At 39.7% G+C, this 18,902-nt stretch overlaps 1 gene segment (V, D, J or C); it reads left to right on the forward strand.

Moving 5' to 3' along the window:
* Positions 1 to 13,958: 13,958 nt before the first annotated feature.
* Positions 13,959 to 17,258, forward strand: LOC116325012. The segment is given in 3 exon segments: positions 13,959 to 14,972; positions 16,404 to 16,712; positions 16,786 to 17,258. Coding segments are annotated over 2 exon segments (525 nt in total).
* The last annotated feature ends 1,644 nt before the right edge of the window (positions 17,259 to 18,902 follow it).

Raw genomic sequence — 18,902 nt, forward strand, 5'->3', positions numbered from 1 at the left:
TTGTGAACAAACAGGAAAACATGAAGACAACCTTCCAGTTGTCTAAGTAGAGATTTATGAGTTTGTCTGTCTGCAGTACTGTTGTGACCATTTACTTGTGAAGATGTTAATCAGTTGTTTAAACAGGACAAGCCATCTAATTATTACATTACAGACAATGTGAGAGCACAAGGAGGTGAGAATAATGAGGAAGAGAGCAAAGAACCAGTGATGTCACACATGTCACACTAGAATGGTGTAGCAGGAGCTCTAAAGTTTTTACAATCATAGGGAAAATCCAACTGCGCTATCCTGGAAATTTCACCCAGAGAATATTTAGTTAGAAACTATAATAATTATCAAGAAGGATCCCAGGTCCACTATACTTGAGACAGAGATGTGGTTCAGTGTAAAAAGTTTATTGAGAGCTATATAAAATATCACATGAAAAGAATCAATGAATCAACTGTACATGGACTGTAAATTCATGGGATGCCAGATGAGGACATGTACAGAAAAATCACCAACTCGATGTAACACAGAAGCAAATCTACATATCAAACATTCAGAAACCAAATGTTTCTTTTGCAGATAAGGAACATTTGCCCGAGTGTGGCTGGACCCTGTCGGGGGAATTTTAGCATATGGGAAACATTTGTTTAGCATTTGTTTTGATAGCGTATAGTTATTTCTGCCGGCAGGGTTTTTAGCGTATTGAGAACGCTCTTTTTATTGTATAGGGGGATTTTAAACTGTATTTGTAATTCTGGTTGTGTCTGTTTTCCATGGAAATAAATGGTGTGTTTAAGGCCGATTTAGTCTCTGTGCCCTGAGCGCTGACCCCCTCCCTCCCCTTCTTCTTGTATGTGAATGGACTTTGTGGTGAAGCTTTAGATCAGGGGTCCCCAATCTCAGTCCACGAGGGCCGGTGTCCCTGCAGGTTTTAGATCTCACCCTGGATCAACACACCTGAATCACATGATTAGTTCATTACCAGGCCTCTAGAGAACTTCAAGACATGTAGAGAAGGTAATTTATCCAATTAAATCAGCTGTGATGGATCAAGGACACATCTAAAACCTACAGGGACACCGGCCCTCGTGGACTGAGATTGGGGACCCCTGCTTTAGATCCACCGGTCTTAGCGGTTACACAAACACAAAACAAATTAATAACTTCATAATACTATTACAAATTATTATACATACCACTGCTCTAATTTGATAATTCAGTACATTATGATGCTTCCATATATTCCACATAGGGCTCAAAGGCTTTTCTAAAAACCTGAACAAGAGTGTTGCAGACACATCAAACGAGAAGGCAAAACAAGGCAAAAAAATGCAAAGCAGCACTTCTGTAAACGCAGCACACAGAAGAGGTAGCGGTTCTGCTGTAAAGCTTTCAAACCACCCACTCAGGCCCAGACTTCCTGTAATGCATAGTAGTAAAAGCATTTACAGTAAAAAGATTAGTTACATACCGATCAAACGGAGTCAATTTGCAAGCAAACTGGCCAATAGGAGGCTTCTGCAGCTACAACCTGTAAACACACCTGTTTACTGGGGATGGGAAGCTCAAAACAAATGTTTCGGCACTGAGTCGAGCTTGTGAAGCACAGATGTTTAAAAACACTGCTCGGAAGCTTGGTTCAAAATACCAGGTAACATGACCACGACTGAATGAGGTTTTTGCGCGACAATGTCATTTCCTGCATTAAGTGAGATCATCTGCACTATAACGTGCTACTCGCATAGTCTGCAGTCATAGAGAATCTTTATACTGTTAAAAGAAATGTTGGCAAATATTTTTTTCTTTTCTTTTTTTTTTTTTCCCCACTGATGCTTCAGCTGAGAATATCTCGTAGACAATACAAGCAGCTTCACTATGACCCAAACTCCAGACTCACAGTAAACGAACATCACACAGTGTTACAGGACACACAGCATCCACAGCAGTGGGAAGTGAAGTTCCTTCATGGTTCAGAGGTCGTTCACCAGAGGAAGATTTTAAAATGTTCTGGTCAAATTGACTGTTATGATTGATCAGAATGGGATAAATGTTACCTTTTAGTAAAGAAGGAATTAAGTTTTTTTTTTTCATTTAACTATATATGTATTTTTCAATTCATTAAAATTAAAACCTAACACTGTGCCAGCTTTTAGCTTTGCTTGCCAGTGTTTAGAACAAACCTGATGACACAGACATCTAGAAAACTTACAAATCAACCAAACGCAAAGTTTTAAGGGCTGTGAGGAAGAACCAAACCGACTGAGCTTAAAAAACATCTGTAAACCTGTGTGGTCATTACAATGAACACAGCAGTCTGTTCTCTGCATGTTTGACTTTATAAATGGATTTATTGTGACTATCATCAATGTTAACAGAGGGAGGATTTTGCTGAAGCACACTGATCACTACATTCACAGCTTGTTGTCTTTAACAGTCCCAATATTTTTCTTGCCATGTTTTAGAATCTCTCTTTCACTGCATTCAGAACACCATGGGGGCTTTTCCAATTCCCAGTCTTGCCATTTGGATTACATGGAGCTCCAGCAACTTTCCAACGACTAATGGATCAGGTATTCCATGACTGCTCTGACTTTGCTGCAGCTTACTTAGATGATATTGTTATCCACAGCAAAAGGGAGGAGCACGTGGAACACCTGCGAACTGTTCTGGACCACCTGCACTCAGCTGGGTTGACGGTGAATCCGTCAAAGTGTGTCTTCGCTGATGCTGAGACAGAATACCTGGGCCATGTCATTGGTAAGGGGGTTATCAGGTCACAGGTCAGCAAAATCGAGGCTGTGGAATTAAGCCCCCTGCCTCAAACAAGGAAGCAGCTGAGATCCTTTTTGGGCATAGCTGGTTTCTACCGTTGTTTCATCCCTGAGTTCTCCAACAGGGCAGCTCTGCTCACAGACCTGAAGGGATCACATTCCCCCAATCACATCCAGTGGACAGAGGAGGCAGTGGCAGCATTTCATGACATCCAACAGTCACTAAGTAAGCAACTTGTTTTGTACAGTCCCAACTTTGATGAATTGTTCATATTACAGACTGATGCTTCAGATCGGGGCCTGGGAGCTGTCCTCCTTCAGGAAACCATGGGAGGCCACCCTCCAGTGGCATACATCAGCCGGAAACTGTTTCCACGGGAAGTTCGGTATTCCACATTAGAGAAGGAGACATTAGCAATCAAGTGGGCCCTGGACTCCTTCCGCTACTATCAACTGGGAAGAGACTTCACCTTGGAAACGGATCACAAAGCACTCCAGTGGCTTGAGAAGATGAAGGACACAAATGGGCAGGGCTGGACTGGCCATCGGGCATACCGGGCATTTGCCCGGTGGGCCGCTCGTGATTTTTCATTTTTATGGGCCGATGGGGTTTTATTTTTCTTTTCTTTTTTTTACCGGTATAAATGAATGATGGTGGATTGGCCAGTTGGTCAAGATCGACTCTGGGCTGGACCAATTACAGCCGAGGACGTGAAAGTTGCGGTGAAAAGGAATGCGATTTGTCCCGTATTACATCAGCTAGAAAGTTGCTAATTCAATCATGAAACTGATCAATGATCAGCTGATCGGCTTTTCTCTCTGCGCCAGAAAGAGGAAACCAGCGGAGGTCGCGCTAAACAACAGCAGCACGTTTAAGCTTGATCAGCTGTTGTTAGAATTTATTTAATATTAATTTCTAGTATCAGCTGATGTTTGCTGGAGCCACAGCTGTGAAAGCTGCTGGTCATGATATCGGTTTGGTTATCTGGTGAGAGGGAAACATGCAGATGAAACCAGGAGATGTCCTTACTGAATCATCAGAGCTGAACAGGTGATGGAGAAACAGGTTTACCTATGAATGAGTTGAAGGGAAGTTATGAACTGTTTCTGAGAGACAAATAACACCAGGATCCTTTTCTACGCAGCTGACAGCTGGTAACTGTGCAGGGGCGGATCTAGCAAAGTGTTGCCAGGGGGCCAGGTAGGGCATTAACAGGGAAAGGGGGGCACAAAGAAATACTTTTCTTTATTATTCTTATTTAAAATGTCTCGCTTTTAATAAATAATTATCTGAATCTTATAACCAAAGTTTTCATCTGATGTAAAATGTATAGAAATCCATTATTGTATTCAGTAAATATTAAGTCTAGTATATATCCTAGTAAGTTATAGTATTCTTTCCTTTGTTAAGGTACCATCTGTGCAGTCTGCAATTCTGTTGAAGAAAGATGTTGAATCTATTTAATTACTGGAGAAAAATAATAGACTTCTGTGCATTTGTTTTATACGTGCATTAAATTAAAATCGTTTTTGTCAGTTAAGCATCTTGAGGCAGAGGGTGGGGGAGTGGTTCCCTATTTTTTTCTCTCTTCTTTTTTTGCTGGGAGTTGGCAACCCTTTTAGTTAGGTATATGTAATTATAAATTAGGTTGTTTTATATTTCTGCTAAGTACTGTTTAGAATACCAGAATAGGGGGTTGAGTGTAGGTTTAAGTTTATTATAAAGGCTTTATGGCTTTTCCTATAATACCGTGGTGGGCCGGTCACTAGTCAAAATGCCCGGGCTGATTTTTTGTCCCAGTCCAGCCCTGCAAATGGGCAAATTACCCGCTGGTACCTGGCCTTACAGCCATTTCGATTTACTGTCCACCATGTACCAGGCAAGGAGAACCTTACTGCTGACTATCTCTCTTGCTGTACCAGCGGGAGCTCTGAAGAGGGGAGGTGTGTGATGGCAAGCCACACATGGTAAGCGCCACACCTCACCATTAGTTGCTTCAGTTTAGTTTGCTTTGCAGTCACTATAAATATATTCTACTTATTGTCCAATATTGTTTCTTTATTAAATTTATTTTTTTCATTACACTTTCCAATGTTTATATGGTGTGCACACATATTAACACTGCAAGGTCAAAGTTCTATTTTATGTTATATTAACACATCTTTCTTTGTTTGAGTTACCTGGGGTTTGGCCTCTCCGTCCTGGCTGGCAAAAGATGTGGCAAAGGGCTAGGAGAGCTGAAGTACCACTGACAGCCTAATTGGATGAAACCACACAATTCATTGCCTGGGGGGTGTTTCAAGTTTGTTTAATTGTTTTGTATTAGTTGGTTATGTGGCAGCCATTTTGTTTTCCCCCTTGTGTGTCATTTGGTTTAGCTAAGCCAGTATTAAAGTTCCCTTGTGTGTCGTTTCAGCAGGTCAGTTTGTCTTAAGTTTCTTTGAGGTTTTGCGGAGTGGAGTGGAGTGGAGTGGAGTGGAGTGGAGTGGAGTGGAGTGGAGTGGAGTGGAGTGGAGTGGAGTGGAGTGGAGTGGAGTGGAGTGGAGTGGAGTGGAGTGGAGTGGTTGACAACGAACTTAACTGTGAACAAGCTTTTATTTGCGGCAGGGACAGGAAACAAACAAAAAAAAAGAACATGGCAAAACTAAACAAAACCTAAACTGGGAGCACCTACAAAAATAATACACAGGAACATAAAAACCTGAGACAGGGAACACAGAACCCAATGAACATGGGAAATGTCATGGGTGATGCAAAGACAAACCAACAACAAACAGGGGAAGACACAGGGCTTAAACACACTGAGGGATAATGAGGGAATGAGACACAGGAGGAGAGCACAGCTGGGAGTAATCAAACATGATGAGACCAAGGGGAAGTAAACGGAAAACATTAACAAAGAACACGGGACTATCAAAGTAAAACAGGAAACATAAGACAGGCACAGAGACATGGACGTTACTCTGAACCCTGTTAGCCTCTAACAGTGGGCAGACATTATATTAAACCCTATGGATTAAGAATGGAGTGTTACTCAAGTTCATATGTGTTTGAAGTCAAATGGACGAATAATTGTAGTAATATAATGAAGCTTCTCTGTGATTATTAAAGTGTTAAGATGATACTTAATGCAGTCTTTTCACCAGCAGATGGGGATAAATCACCATCAATCAATCCTCAAACTCCTAAAAGGAGACTATTCTTATTTTTCCTATAATGTAAATAGTGTCTCCACCTTATCTGCAGGATAACAACACAAGGTTTACCTGTGCCTTATGAAATTCAAACCAGTTTAAAAACCACACAGAAGCTTCAGTGTTGATCAGTAGCAGTCTTATCTGTAATCCGTCAGCTGCTGGAGCTAACGGGAGTTATGAGGATCTGTTAGAAACCACGTGGTACTTGTATGATTTTATAAGTCATCCTTGTTTGGCCTCAGCTGCATTGGAGCTCTACTTCTCTCCTGGTTCACCAGAGAAACCATCACTGCACACAATGCTTTTCCTCCCAGCTGCTGCTCTGTGCTGTCTGTGTTCAGGTGAGTGATTTTATTCAAACAAGAGCACAACATCAGTACCAATCTGTCATACTAACCTGTCTGTGTCTCCACAGTGATGGTTACTATGGCTGAAGAGCTGATACAGAGTGATTTAACTCTGACCAGGAGACCTGGAGAAAGTGTCTCCTTCAGCTGTGGGGGAACTGACCAGTGCAGCAGTCCCATTGTAGACTGGTATCAGAAGAAAGACACAAGAGATTCATTCAGAATGCTTCTTTCTATCAACACGAAAAATGGTGCAATTACTAAAGGCTACAACCACCCCGAGGAAGAAGATTTCTCAGCTGTAAAGAAACAGGACGGCTGGGAGTTGGAGATAAAGAAAGTTAAAGACGTTCATTCAGCCACCTACTACTGCTGTTGCTCTAAAAGTTCTCACAGTGCCAAATGATCCCTGCAGGCTGAACAAAAACCGTCAGAGCAAAAGCAAGAAACCACAACCCACATTCACATATTTCACCTCCATCTCAGTCTGAGACACAAGAACAGAGTTACAGAAATTTCAGCATTTAAATCACACAAATCGAAGTCTTTATATCAGCAAACAGTGAAATGACTATTTGTAATGAAGGCTGAGAGCTCAGTGGGAAGTTTTCTAGTCTAGTATGTTTGCACTAAATAAAAGTTTACATTCTAATTGCTTATTATCTTAACAGAAAGGAAGAAAAAGAAACAAAGTGTTGATGGTTTTAATGATAAGATAAGAAGTTACACATTTCAGAACTCCTGAAATCTCTTCAAATGAAATCAGTCACCTCTAATTCACAGGACTAACTGGGATATCTTTGAACATCAGGACCTGGAAATGTTCACAGACAGTGTTCTCTGCTACATAAAACACTGCATAGACACTGTTACAGTACACAAATGTATCCGGGCTTATCCCAACCAAAAGCCCTGGATGACCCGGGACCCGTCAAGCAGCTGTTGAAGGAGAGGAACATGGCGTTCAGGTCTGGCAACAGGGGGACTATAGGAGGAGGATTGAGGACCATCTGGAGAGTAACAACAGCCGGCAGGTGTGGCAGGGCATCCAGCATCTAACAAACTATAAAATCAACCTCAGAGCTGCGGAAGGTGACCTGGCACTAGCGGAGGAGCTGAATATCTTCTTCGCCCGCTTTGACGCCATGGTACCGGAGGTATTGGAGCCACAGCAGCAACACGCCGCCCACAGCAGCACCACCCTCACCCTGGAAGAAGAATATCCTCAGATACATCACAGCAGCCCTGCAGCCTGGATCCACACCAGTTTGCCTACAGAGCAAACCAGTCCACGGAAGACGCTGTTGCCACAGTACTCCATGCTGCCGTAACTAACATACTTTTCGTGGATTACTGCTCAGCTTTTAACACCATCCTTCCACACAAACTGGTGGTCAAGCTACAAGACCTGGGGCTTCCATACAGCACCTGCATGTGGATCAACAGTTTCCTCTCATGCCGTAGACAGAGAGTCAGAGTTGGCCATCACACATCCTCAACCCTGAGTCTCAGCACTGGCTCACCCCAGGGCTGTGTGTTCATTCCACTGCTTTACTCTCTCTACATACACGACTGCACTCCTCTCCACCAGAGCAACACCTTTGTGAAGTTTGCAGACGACACCACCGTGGTGGGGCTCATTTCCAGGGGTGACGAGTCCGCTTACAGAGACGAGGTGGAGCAGCTGTCGTCATGGTGTAAGGCCAATAACCTCCTCCTCAATAGTTCAAAGACCAAAGAACTCATAATAGACTTCAGAAGGAAAAAGGCAGAGATCCCACCATTATTCATCAATGGGGACTGTGTAGAAAGGGCGGCAAACTTTCGCTTCCTGGGAGTCAACATGGAGGAGAACCTTTCTTGGAGTGCAAACACCTCTGAGCTCCTGAAAAAGGCCCAACAGAGACTGCACTTCCTGAGAATTCTCAGGAGGAATAACATCACACAGAGACTGCTGGTGTCCTTCTACAGAGCCACCATTGAGAGTGTACTAAATATTGCATATGCATCTGGTACACTAGCTGCACAGTGGCTGAGAGGAAAGCACTCCAAGGGATCATTAACACCGTCCAAAGGATCACTGGCTGCCCTCTCCCCATGCTGGAAGATCTACATAACACCCGCTGTCTTAAAAATGCTCAAAACATCATAAAAGATACCTCACATCCTGGACACTCCCTGTTTGAACTGTTGCCCTCGGGCAGACGGTACAGAGCAATCAGTGCAAGGACAAATAGACTTAAAGACAGCTTTTATCCAACTGCAATAACACGTCTGAATGCTGCTACAAGAAATGTCCATCACACCACTCTTGCATTAATCTGTGTGCTGACTGAAGCATGTACGTGGGAATGTATGTGAATGTTTGCTAATACTTTTCTTATTAGCACTTTAAGTATTTTATTTATTGTTTGATTTATATTTTCATATTTTTAGGGATGATGCACTGATCAGGGACCACTTTTAATTTAGTTGTACCTGTGACAATGACAATAAAGACGTTCTGATTCTAATAATCCACAGAGAGATCAGCAGAAGAGAGATCACTCATGCAGGAAAGATTATCATATGTGTGAAGAACACAAAAAGCGGAGCTGAAACATCTTTTACAAACATGTTATTGTGTTGTTACAGTGTGAAGAAATGTTTTCTATGACACTGTAGTTTACACGCATGGCTAAACAAGCAGTTTTCAGACTTTCACACTGATGATTATTCTTCTTCACACCTCAGATTCAGTGGAAAAATTTCAAGACTGCATCACTTGTTAATCAGCAGCTGTATGATCTTCAGCTGCAGGGTGGTTTGAGGACCCGTTTGAAATCACGTGAGCCTCGTCACGTGATTTCAAACAGTATCTTATTAATACTTGTTTGGCCTCTGCTCTGTCACAGTGCCACTTCTCTTCAGATTCAGCTGAAGAAACATCACTGCACACAATGTGTTTCCTCCAAGCTGCTGCTCTGTGCTGCCTGAGCTCAGGTGAGTGGTTTTATTCAAACAAGAAGCCACCATCTGTAACAAACGTTGACCATCTGTAACAAACGTTGACATACTAACCTGTGTGTGTCTCTGCAGCGCTATTTACCATGGCCACAGAGCTGATACAAAATGATTTGACTCTGACCAGGAGAGCTGGAGAAAGTGTCTCCTTCAGCTGTGGGGGAACTGACCAGTGCAGCACTGCAGCTGTGTACTGGTATCAGAAGAAAGACAGTGACAAAATCAGAGTGATTATTGGTATTAACAGACGCACTGGTGCAATCACTTCAGACTACAACCACCCTCAGCAGAATGATTTCTCTGCTGTGGTGAAACAGAACAGCTGGGCTTTGGAGCTAAAAACAGTTAAAGTCATTCATTCAGCCATCTACTACTGCTCCTGTTCTCAGAGTTCCCACAGTGTGAAATCATCCCTGCAGGTTGAGCAAAAACCATCAGAGGAAAAGCAAGAAACCACAGCTCCGTCTCAGTCTGAGAGAGAAGAGTTAGAGAAATTTTCAGTATTTAAATCAGACAAATGAAAATGTTCATACCATCAAAGGGTAGAATAAGTACTTGTAATCAAGGTTGAGAGTTAACTGGGAGTACTGAGAGTACAGGGGTAAGGTTCACACGTATTGCTTCCATGTTAGTCTGAGAGAAAAACACAAGGCTAAAGAAATTTTCAGGATTTAGATCTCCACAAATCAAAGTCAAAAGCTTATTATCTTAAAAAAATGGAAAAAAGAAAAAATGGAACAATTGTTTTGGTGGCTTTAGTTCTAAATTTTCAGTGTGTTATATATCGAAACTCCAAATGTTTCTTAATTACCTCTAAAATTTTAAAGGTAGACCAACAGAGAGGAGATCACTCTTCCAGGAAAGCTGTCTATGTATCTATGAACAACATGGAAGTGGAGTGCACTCATCTTCTACAACAGTGTTATTGTACTGTGATGGTGTAAGAATACATGTGAACGCTGATAAGATTCAGATGGTGGTTGGTTTGTTATTTCTAGAGCCTCACTGATATATTGGTTGATTTGACAATATATCAGTATCAGCATTTAGAGTGATCAGTAAATGAACAATTAAAAACAGATTAAACAAGAGAAACACCTTTCAGTATGTCACAGTGACACTATGACAATGTCATGAATATTGATGTTTCACAGCTGGTCCACCAGGGGGCACTCTGCAACCTCCCTGTTTGCTCTAAGTTCGATGGAACAACCAGAACAAACGGTTTATGCAAGTAAAGTTGAGCAGAGCATAAACGTGTAATCCACAATCTGTTGTGACAATTAAGAAGAATTAAGGATAGATAAATATCTAAATATGAAAAAAGATCAAAGAAATATCTTCATGTTTTATGTGAAAAACATAACTGGTTTTCAAATACTGGCGTCAGTTACATACTTCAGTGTAAATGTTAAAACCTTTTATCAGTGTCTTAAAAAGTAATTACACTATAAAGAATATTGATCTCCAAACACTGAAGTCTGCAGTTTTGTTATTCCACTCAGTTGGATCATCAAACACAAGAATCAGAAGTATGAGCAATGGAAACTGAACTAATGAATTGAAAGGGAAAATCCATCCATCTTCCACTTATGTGAAACCTTTTCCCCCGTCTAGGTTGACGGGGGAAAAGGAAATATTTCAAAGCTAAAATCAGAGATCAGGATCTTTGTGGAATTCAAGTCCATTGCATCTCTAAAATAGCAGAATAAGTCACACAGTTTTATCTCTTCACAGAAAGTATGAATAAACTCTGAACTATGAATAAAGATGAATGGTTGGAAAAGCAAATACATTTCCTTCTATGGGAAAACATTTAAATGTTCCTTTAAACTATAGGATGGTTTCAGCTGTCAGTCAGCACCACCCTTACAAGAGGAGGTTGGAGGACCTGTTAGAAACCACGTGGTACTTGTAAGATCTTATAACTTGCCATTGTTCTGCATCAGCCTAACAGAACACCACTTCTCTCCAGGTTCAGGAGAGAAACCATCACTGCACACGATGCTTTTCCTCCCAGCTGCTGCTCTGTGCTGTCTGTGTTCAGGTGAGTGATTTTATTGAAACAAGAGTCTACCATCTGTAACAAACACTGCCATACTAACCTGTCTGTGTCTCTACCACAGTGATTACTGTGGCTGAAGAGCTGATACAGAATGATTTAACTCTGACCAGGAGAGCTGGAGAAAGTGTCTCCTTCAGCTGTGGGGGAACTGACCAGTGCAGCAGTACTGTTGTATACTGGTACCAGAAGAAAGACACAAGAGAATTATTCAGAATGCTTCTTTCTATTGACATAAGCAGCGGTGCAATAAATTGAGGCTATAACCACCCTCAGCAAAATGATTTCTCAGCAGTGAATAATCAGGGCAGCTGGGCTTTGGAGCTAAAAACAGTTAAAGACGTTCATTCAGCCATCTACTACTGCTCTTGTTACAAAAGTACTCACAGTGTGAAATCATCCCTGCAGGCTGAACAAAAACCATCAGAGGAAAAGCAAGAAACCACAGCTCCATCTCAGTCTGAGAGACAACAGTTAGAGAAATTTTCAGTACTTTAAATCATAAATCGAAATGTTCATACCGTCAAAGGGTAAAATTAATACTTGTAATTAAAGTTGACAGCTAACTGGGAGTACTGGGAGTACACAATAAAGGTGGATAAGAAAGAAAAAATGTCACAGACCAGTTGTATGGGAGGTTTTTCCTCCTGAACGTTAAAAGTTGATATGTATCATATCATGGATTTGTATGTTGATGATACTATTGTTTCCACACATGGTCAAAAATATTTCAGACTACATCAAGTCCATTTATGTTCCTCAGTCTGTGTCTGTGGGAACAAATATTTTTAGTTTTGAAGTCATCATAGTTTTAAGACATTTTGTTGACTGACTTCATAGAAAGTGAAGAAAAGATACGACTGAAATAATAAATAAATTCCACTCTATATTTGAAGGTTAATGTTTTGCAAACCTCAGTCTCAGTGGAAAACTGCAACACACGCCTCAGCTGTCACTCAGCAGCAGCACTGACAGCTGCAGCAGTTAATGGGAGGTTTTAGGAGTTGTTAGAAACATGTGGTCCTCGTCTGATCATATAAACTGTCCTTGTTTGGCCTCGTTTCTATCAAAGAATCACTTCTCCTCAGATTCACCAGAGGAAACGTCACTGAACACAACGGTTCACACAATGCTTTTCCTCCCAGCTGCTGCTCTGTGTTGTCTGTGTTTAGGTGAGTTTAATCCCAACAAAAACTACATGTTAGAAACACCATCAAACTGACATTTTTCTCTCTGTGTCTTTGCAGCGCTGGTTACCATGGCTGCAGAGCTGATGCAGAAAGATTTAACTTTGACTGCGACACCTGGCAAAAAAGTCTCCTTCAGCTGTGGAACTGCCCAGTGCAGTGGCAGCTATGTGCACTGGTACCAGAAGAAAGACAATGATAAGTTCAGAGTGATTCTTCATATTAACATACGCACTGGTGAAGTCAACAGTGACTACAACCATGCTCAGAAAAAAGATTTCTCAGCTGTGAAAAACGAGAACAGCTGTGAGTTGGAGATAAATGCAGTTAGCCTCGTTCATTCAGCCATCTACTACTGCTGCTGTGCTCAAAGCTCTCACAGTGACATAAAGATCCCTGCAGACTGAACAAAAACCATCAAAGGAACAGCAGCAGACCACAGACCAGGTTCACACACACACTGACGCAGGCATCACCTTTAAAACCATAACAACTAGTTTGTATTCTATTTATATAAGAAGTAAAAATAATCAAGACCAAAATAAATTCAATAAGAGCCAAAAGATGACAAAATTGGGAGTATCAGATTAAAGTGCCATGTGTTCACATTCAGGTCAAAAACAGCAGACTGTAAAAATCCACAAATATTAGCTTCTTCTGACAAACATCAAACAGAAGTGTCTATATTTTGTTGGGAAGCAATATTCCTCTACAAGAACAGCTGGTGATCAGCAACTGAGGGAAAACTAAACACCACAAACAGTGATCACAGCTCCAGAAACCACAAAGCATCTGGTTTTGAAAAAAAAGAAGAAGAAATGAATGAAAAACAACAGTTTGAATCCAGGATTCTCAAAGTATAGCCAACTGGCCAAACACACCCTTTAGTAACATTATAGTTGTGACTGTCATCCTCACGAATGTCAACCAACGCTAAAAGTTACATCACATCCGCGAGTTCAAGCTGTGCTTTGGTGTCTTTTTGGTGGCTTTGATTGTCCAACTCTTATTTCTGTAACCTTGCACATCTGCACAGAGCATACAGGTTGGTTTCTTTTCCTTTACAGTCATTGCTGTCATGTGCTGGTTCTCTACATTTCCATGAGGACTCATCATAATAATTATGCTTAGATTTGCAGGCAGTTAAACTACAAAACATGCAGCAAGTTTCTATTTTGTCTGTGGAGTTAATTTTTTGTGTGTCTGCTGATTTTTATAATCTTGAACAAACAGAAGAAACCATTTAGCTGGACAGATATTTGTTCTTAGAAACCAGAGGACGACCAAAGTGCATACTGATATTGTAACACTTGTTGGCTGTTACTAGGTCCCAAAACACACTCAGATGCGTTAGCCGGTGCAGTTAAATTGAATTATTTGCACAGTTTTATCTTTGCAGACCGTTCATTGATTCCAGACAATCGCTGTCAGCTGTGTCCACCAGGCTCTCCTGACACTGTCCCTGAACCCACTGCAACACCCCTCCTGTGCAGCTGAGCCACAGACTACACCCTGCCACAGCAAATGAATCCTGTTACAGTGCTACTCCATCAAAACATTGTTGAGAAGTTTAATTCTGGAGGAAAACTGCCAACCTGCTGTTTGGACAAGAAGAAACTTGTGAAACAAAGGTCAGCTCAGGTAGCTCATCATCTGGAGGCAGAAGTTATGCAGAATATTCAGCTTCATGCAGTTTTTACAACATTAATTCATCTCAACTAAAGCAGAAAGAGGAGGTTGATGTGTGAACATCAAAGAACCAAATCATGGAGCTGAAATAGACTAATCAGACCTTACAATATGACCACGACAGGTGACAAGATTATCTCTTTTTCACAGCACCTGTTAGTGGGTAGGATGTATTAAGGAGCAAGTAATCATTTTCTCCTCAAAGTTGGTGTGTTAGAAACAGAAAAACTGGCAAGTGTAAGGATTTGAGCAGGTTTGACAAAATATTGATGGCTACACGACTCGGTCTAGACAACCCGGCTTCTGCAAAAATGCAGCGTTTGTGGGGTGTTGCTGCGGTGGTCACTATGCATTAAAAGTGGTCCAAAGAAGAAACAGTGACCAGTAACTGAGCATCTGTGGGATCTACAGGACAAACAAGTGTGATCCATGGAGGTCCTTCCTCACAACTTACAGGACTTCAAGGATCTGTTGCTAACATCTCAGTGCCAGATATCACAGCACATCTTCAGGGGTCGAGTGGAATCCATGCCTCAGGACTGTTTTGGCAGCAAAAGAGGGACCAACACAAAATCAGGCAGAGTCATAATGTTACATCTGATCGGTGTATGACACTGCTTTACTTCAGCTGCCACATTCACCATCAGACAGGTTTTTGTACTGGTCTGTGTCACTGTGTGAGGGGACAGGATCTTTGGCTCTGGAGTTAAACTGTACGTAACAGGTAAGAACAAATGAATTCATTTTCCTTACAGCGTTCAAAATGACAATTTGTTCAAAGCCAGTTTCCGTTATGCCCGACTTTAAATGTGTTTTTATTAAGGTCGAAAAAAAATGTGAATCTCACTGTATATGTGAGGTATTCATTGTTTTTTTTAATCGTGAAAAGTCCTAAAAGTCTGATGTGAGCAGGGTTACAACTAATCCTTATCTAACAAATTTCAACACCTTTTTATTTATTTTATTTTTATATTTGTTTGTAAGCTCAAAAAGACAACAGATTCACTGGGATTTGTAAAACAAAATCATTCAAATTAAACATTGTGGACATATTTACAGTAAATTTGTAAATAAAATGTTATTCATATTTGAACCATAAGACACATTTAAGGAAAGTTTAATGACTACTGGCTTAATATAATCTCAAATATTATAGTAGATGTAATTTGGAAATTTAGGACTTGACATCATACTTAAAATAAGAAAAGTTTTGAAATTATATAATAAGCTATGTAATTCGGTATTTAATTAAATGTAGTGCATTATATAGAATTGATTGTGTATCCTTTGAGGGCCTTAAGCTATGTTCCACATATTCAAATAATTGCTATTGTTTAACTACATGAAAAAATAACGTCTCATGTGAACAAATGTGAACACAATGAAAAAAGTTCTGAAGTTACTGATCTAATGATGTGTTGGTCTCTCTCTCTCTGTGCATACTGGAAATTTCTTAAATGTCATTTTAATGTCATTAAAATGACATTAAAATATTTATTTATATCAATCGCAATATAGATTTAAAAAATCCCATGTACGAATATTTCTCATAAATGTTTTCAGATGAAATTACTGTAATACTTATATACTAACCTTAATTATATATTGTAAGAGATTAAGAGATCCCAAATATAAAATCATAATGAAAACAAAGATACAATTAAATTCTGACATATTATAAAAACCGATATACAAATATTCACATCGTATATATGAAATCTTATTTGCAACCGTTTTAGAATAATTACAAACTATATGCTTCAAATATATACAGAAACCATAATGTATGAAGTACACGTGCTTTTATTATCAATACTGTAGCAATAATACGTGAAGGATGTGATTTATTTTTACATCTATAGATGTGTTACATTGTATTGTTATAATTTAAATTGTGATAAAAGAGACGTAAAGGACAAAGGAGTTAATTGTATTAAATATTGTGTGTTAATGAAATCAGTTTAACTTTGATAAATATAATTCTGCCTTTAATATATGCTATTATATTGTATATTATAACAATAAATCATCTGAATATTATTAAGTGTTTAAAATGAGCCATTACACGGCCGACAGGCACTGATGGGTAGTTTGGTGATAATGAAGCCTGTCAGGTCACACTGAGTGAAATTCTGTGTCTGCTGTCAAACTTCAGATATGCCGGTACTGAAGCCCTCGGTGACAGTGTACCAAGCAGCATCCAGTGATCATCTGGAGGAGAAGAGATCCCTGCTGTGTGTGGCCTCACAAATGGTTCCTCCTGTGGTCCAGATCACCTGGAAAAGGCAGGAGCAGGACGGATCTTCGCTGGCATTGCCCCCTGGTGGCACAGAACAGCTGGACGTCATAGAGTCCGATTACACTGCCAGCATCTTGTTGATCCATCAGCGAGACGAGAACTCACATACATATGACTGTTCTGTCACACACGAGGGGGGGACGGTGGAGCGACAAATAGAGGAAGGTAATGAAAGTTTGTTGCCTTTTCAGCATGAAATTGGCTACGCAGCTACTCAAATGTGACTTTTCTGTTTCAGGAGTTTCTCAAAGTCCACCAAAAGAACTTCCACCAGATACACTTTCCACCAATCAAACTTTAACAGAACGTCCATCATCAGAACATCCTGTGTCTCAAAAACAAGTAAAACTGCTCTGCCTGGTGTACACGGTGCTGATCACGAAGAGTCTGGTGTACTGCTGTGGAGTCTCTCTGCTCAGGCTCGTCAGACGCAGCTGCAAACACGCAGCTGACTGACTGTTTCCTTCTTCTTGGCTTATCGCTTTTTATATCATTTATCACTCAGGATTTAGAAAAATCTGTAACAGTGCAGCATTTTGGCTGTTTTTTTACTTTCTTTTTTATTTCAATATTAAAAAAGAGCTGAAACAGAAAAGGCTGAATTATTAGCTCCCTAGCAGATAATTCATCATTTATAGCATTTGTTTAATTAAAACAAAGTGTTGCCTGCTCTTCAAAGTATTTCTCTGCAATATTCCAAATAAAGCAAACAAAAAATCTTGCTTGTTTGAGTTTAATTTTGTAGAAAACATAGAAACAGCAGCACTCCCAATACATGCTGATAGGCAACGACTAGTGGTAAAAGAAGAACAAATGTTTAATGAGATACAAACAGGATTTTAAAGAAAGATAACATGAAACCATAAATCTGTTAGATAAAAAACATGCAGGTGTGTCTGAGCCTTATTTTTAGTTCACTATCATTGGGATTGCATAGTCATGACACTATGTGATATCATAGTGTGGAAGTAAATATTCAAAATCACAAATTCCTTCCTGGTGCAAAAAAAAAGTGTTAAACACAATGACCCAATATTTATTTGAATATGAAATTTTAAATGTTAAAATAAATTAGAATTAGAGTTCATCTTGATTGGCTTTCATTTTGTAAAGGACATATTTAGCAGACACATTTATGGATCTCACCAACGTGTTTATGTCATTCAACAACAATTAGCTCTATGACCTAAAATATTATTTAACATGTTCTCCATGATTGGAAGCAGATATAACTATGAAAGCAAACTCCAGTTGTAAGCTCTGTCCTCTTTCAGACATCGCAAATCAAATGTTTCTTTATACAGATAATGTGATTTTCTTATTAAAGGACACAGAATTAAAAACTCTCTAACTAAAGGAACCAAACTATCAGGAACCCGTGGATGTTGTTTTCTGGACTCAGTCTCAGTAAAGTAAAGATATCATCTTTACATCAACTTAAGCTGAAGATGTAACAGAATTCATCTTTACAGAGACTTGAAACCCTGTTTACCCACTGATATATTTTTGAGATGTCCAAATGGTTCACAGAAAAAAATGTTGAATTGGGGTTGTTCTAAAAAAAAGCAAATGCAATATTTTTTTCTATTGTGAGATGGTTGTGATCAGACATCCAGTAAATAGCTACTTTTGCTACACAGACTTATCTAACTAATCATATTAGACCGCTTTTTTTCAGGTTGTGTGTGTGGGTTTTTTTTTTTTTTGTTCTGCATATCTATATATCAGTTATGTAAATTATGTGTTATTGTGTGTTCCATGGTGAGATTGTTTAAAGCCTCTGAACAATGTCATGATATCAGTGCAGCTGTTAGCGCTGCTACCCTCAAGGGCATCCTTTAACTTTTCAAACAAACATGGATCGCTTTTTAACTTTTGAACTGAATCTCTTTCGAGCAGATTGAAGTCTGTCAAATTGTTTTAGTTTTTAAAATTTTCCTTTTATTTGAATTGCCCTGAATACTGTATTTACTTTTTCTACTAAACATTCTGTATTAATTTCATCGATCGTACTTCTATTTTTTGCTAACTTTTGAAAATGACTAAAACTGAAGTATTCTGGTAGTTAAGGGGCCAGATGGTCCTGATTAACAGTCAAGATTACACTGCAATAAACTCAAACACCTGACTTTGTTAAAGCTGCACAACAAAAATAAATATGCTTCAAACAAGCGGCAGAAAACAACAAATGTTGATGAAATATTTCCTGACACTGACATCTAATTTTCCACCAGCATACATGAGCTAAATACTGAAAGCCCTGATTCCAAACTTATCATTGATTCACTTCATGTGTTTAGCTGGAAAAAATAAAAACATGATCAAGTGGAAGTGAAATAAAAACATGTGAGGTGA

Source organism: Oreochromis aureus, linkage group 23, assembly GCF_013358895.1.
Source record: "Oreochromis aureus strain Israel breed Guangdong linkage group 23, ZZ_aureus, whole genome shotgun sequence".
NCBI lineage: Eukaryota > Metazoa > Chordata > Actinopteri > Cichliformes > Cichlidae > Oreochromis > Oreochromis aureus.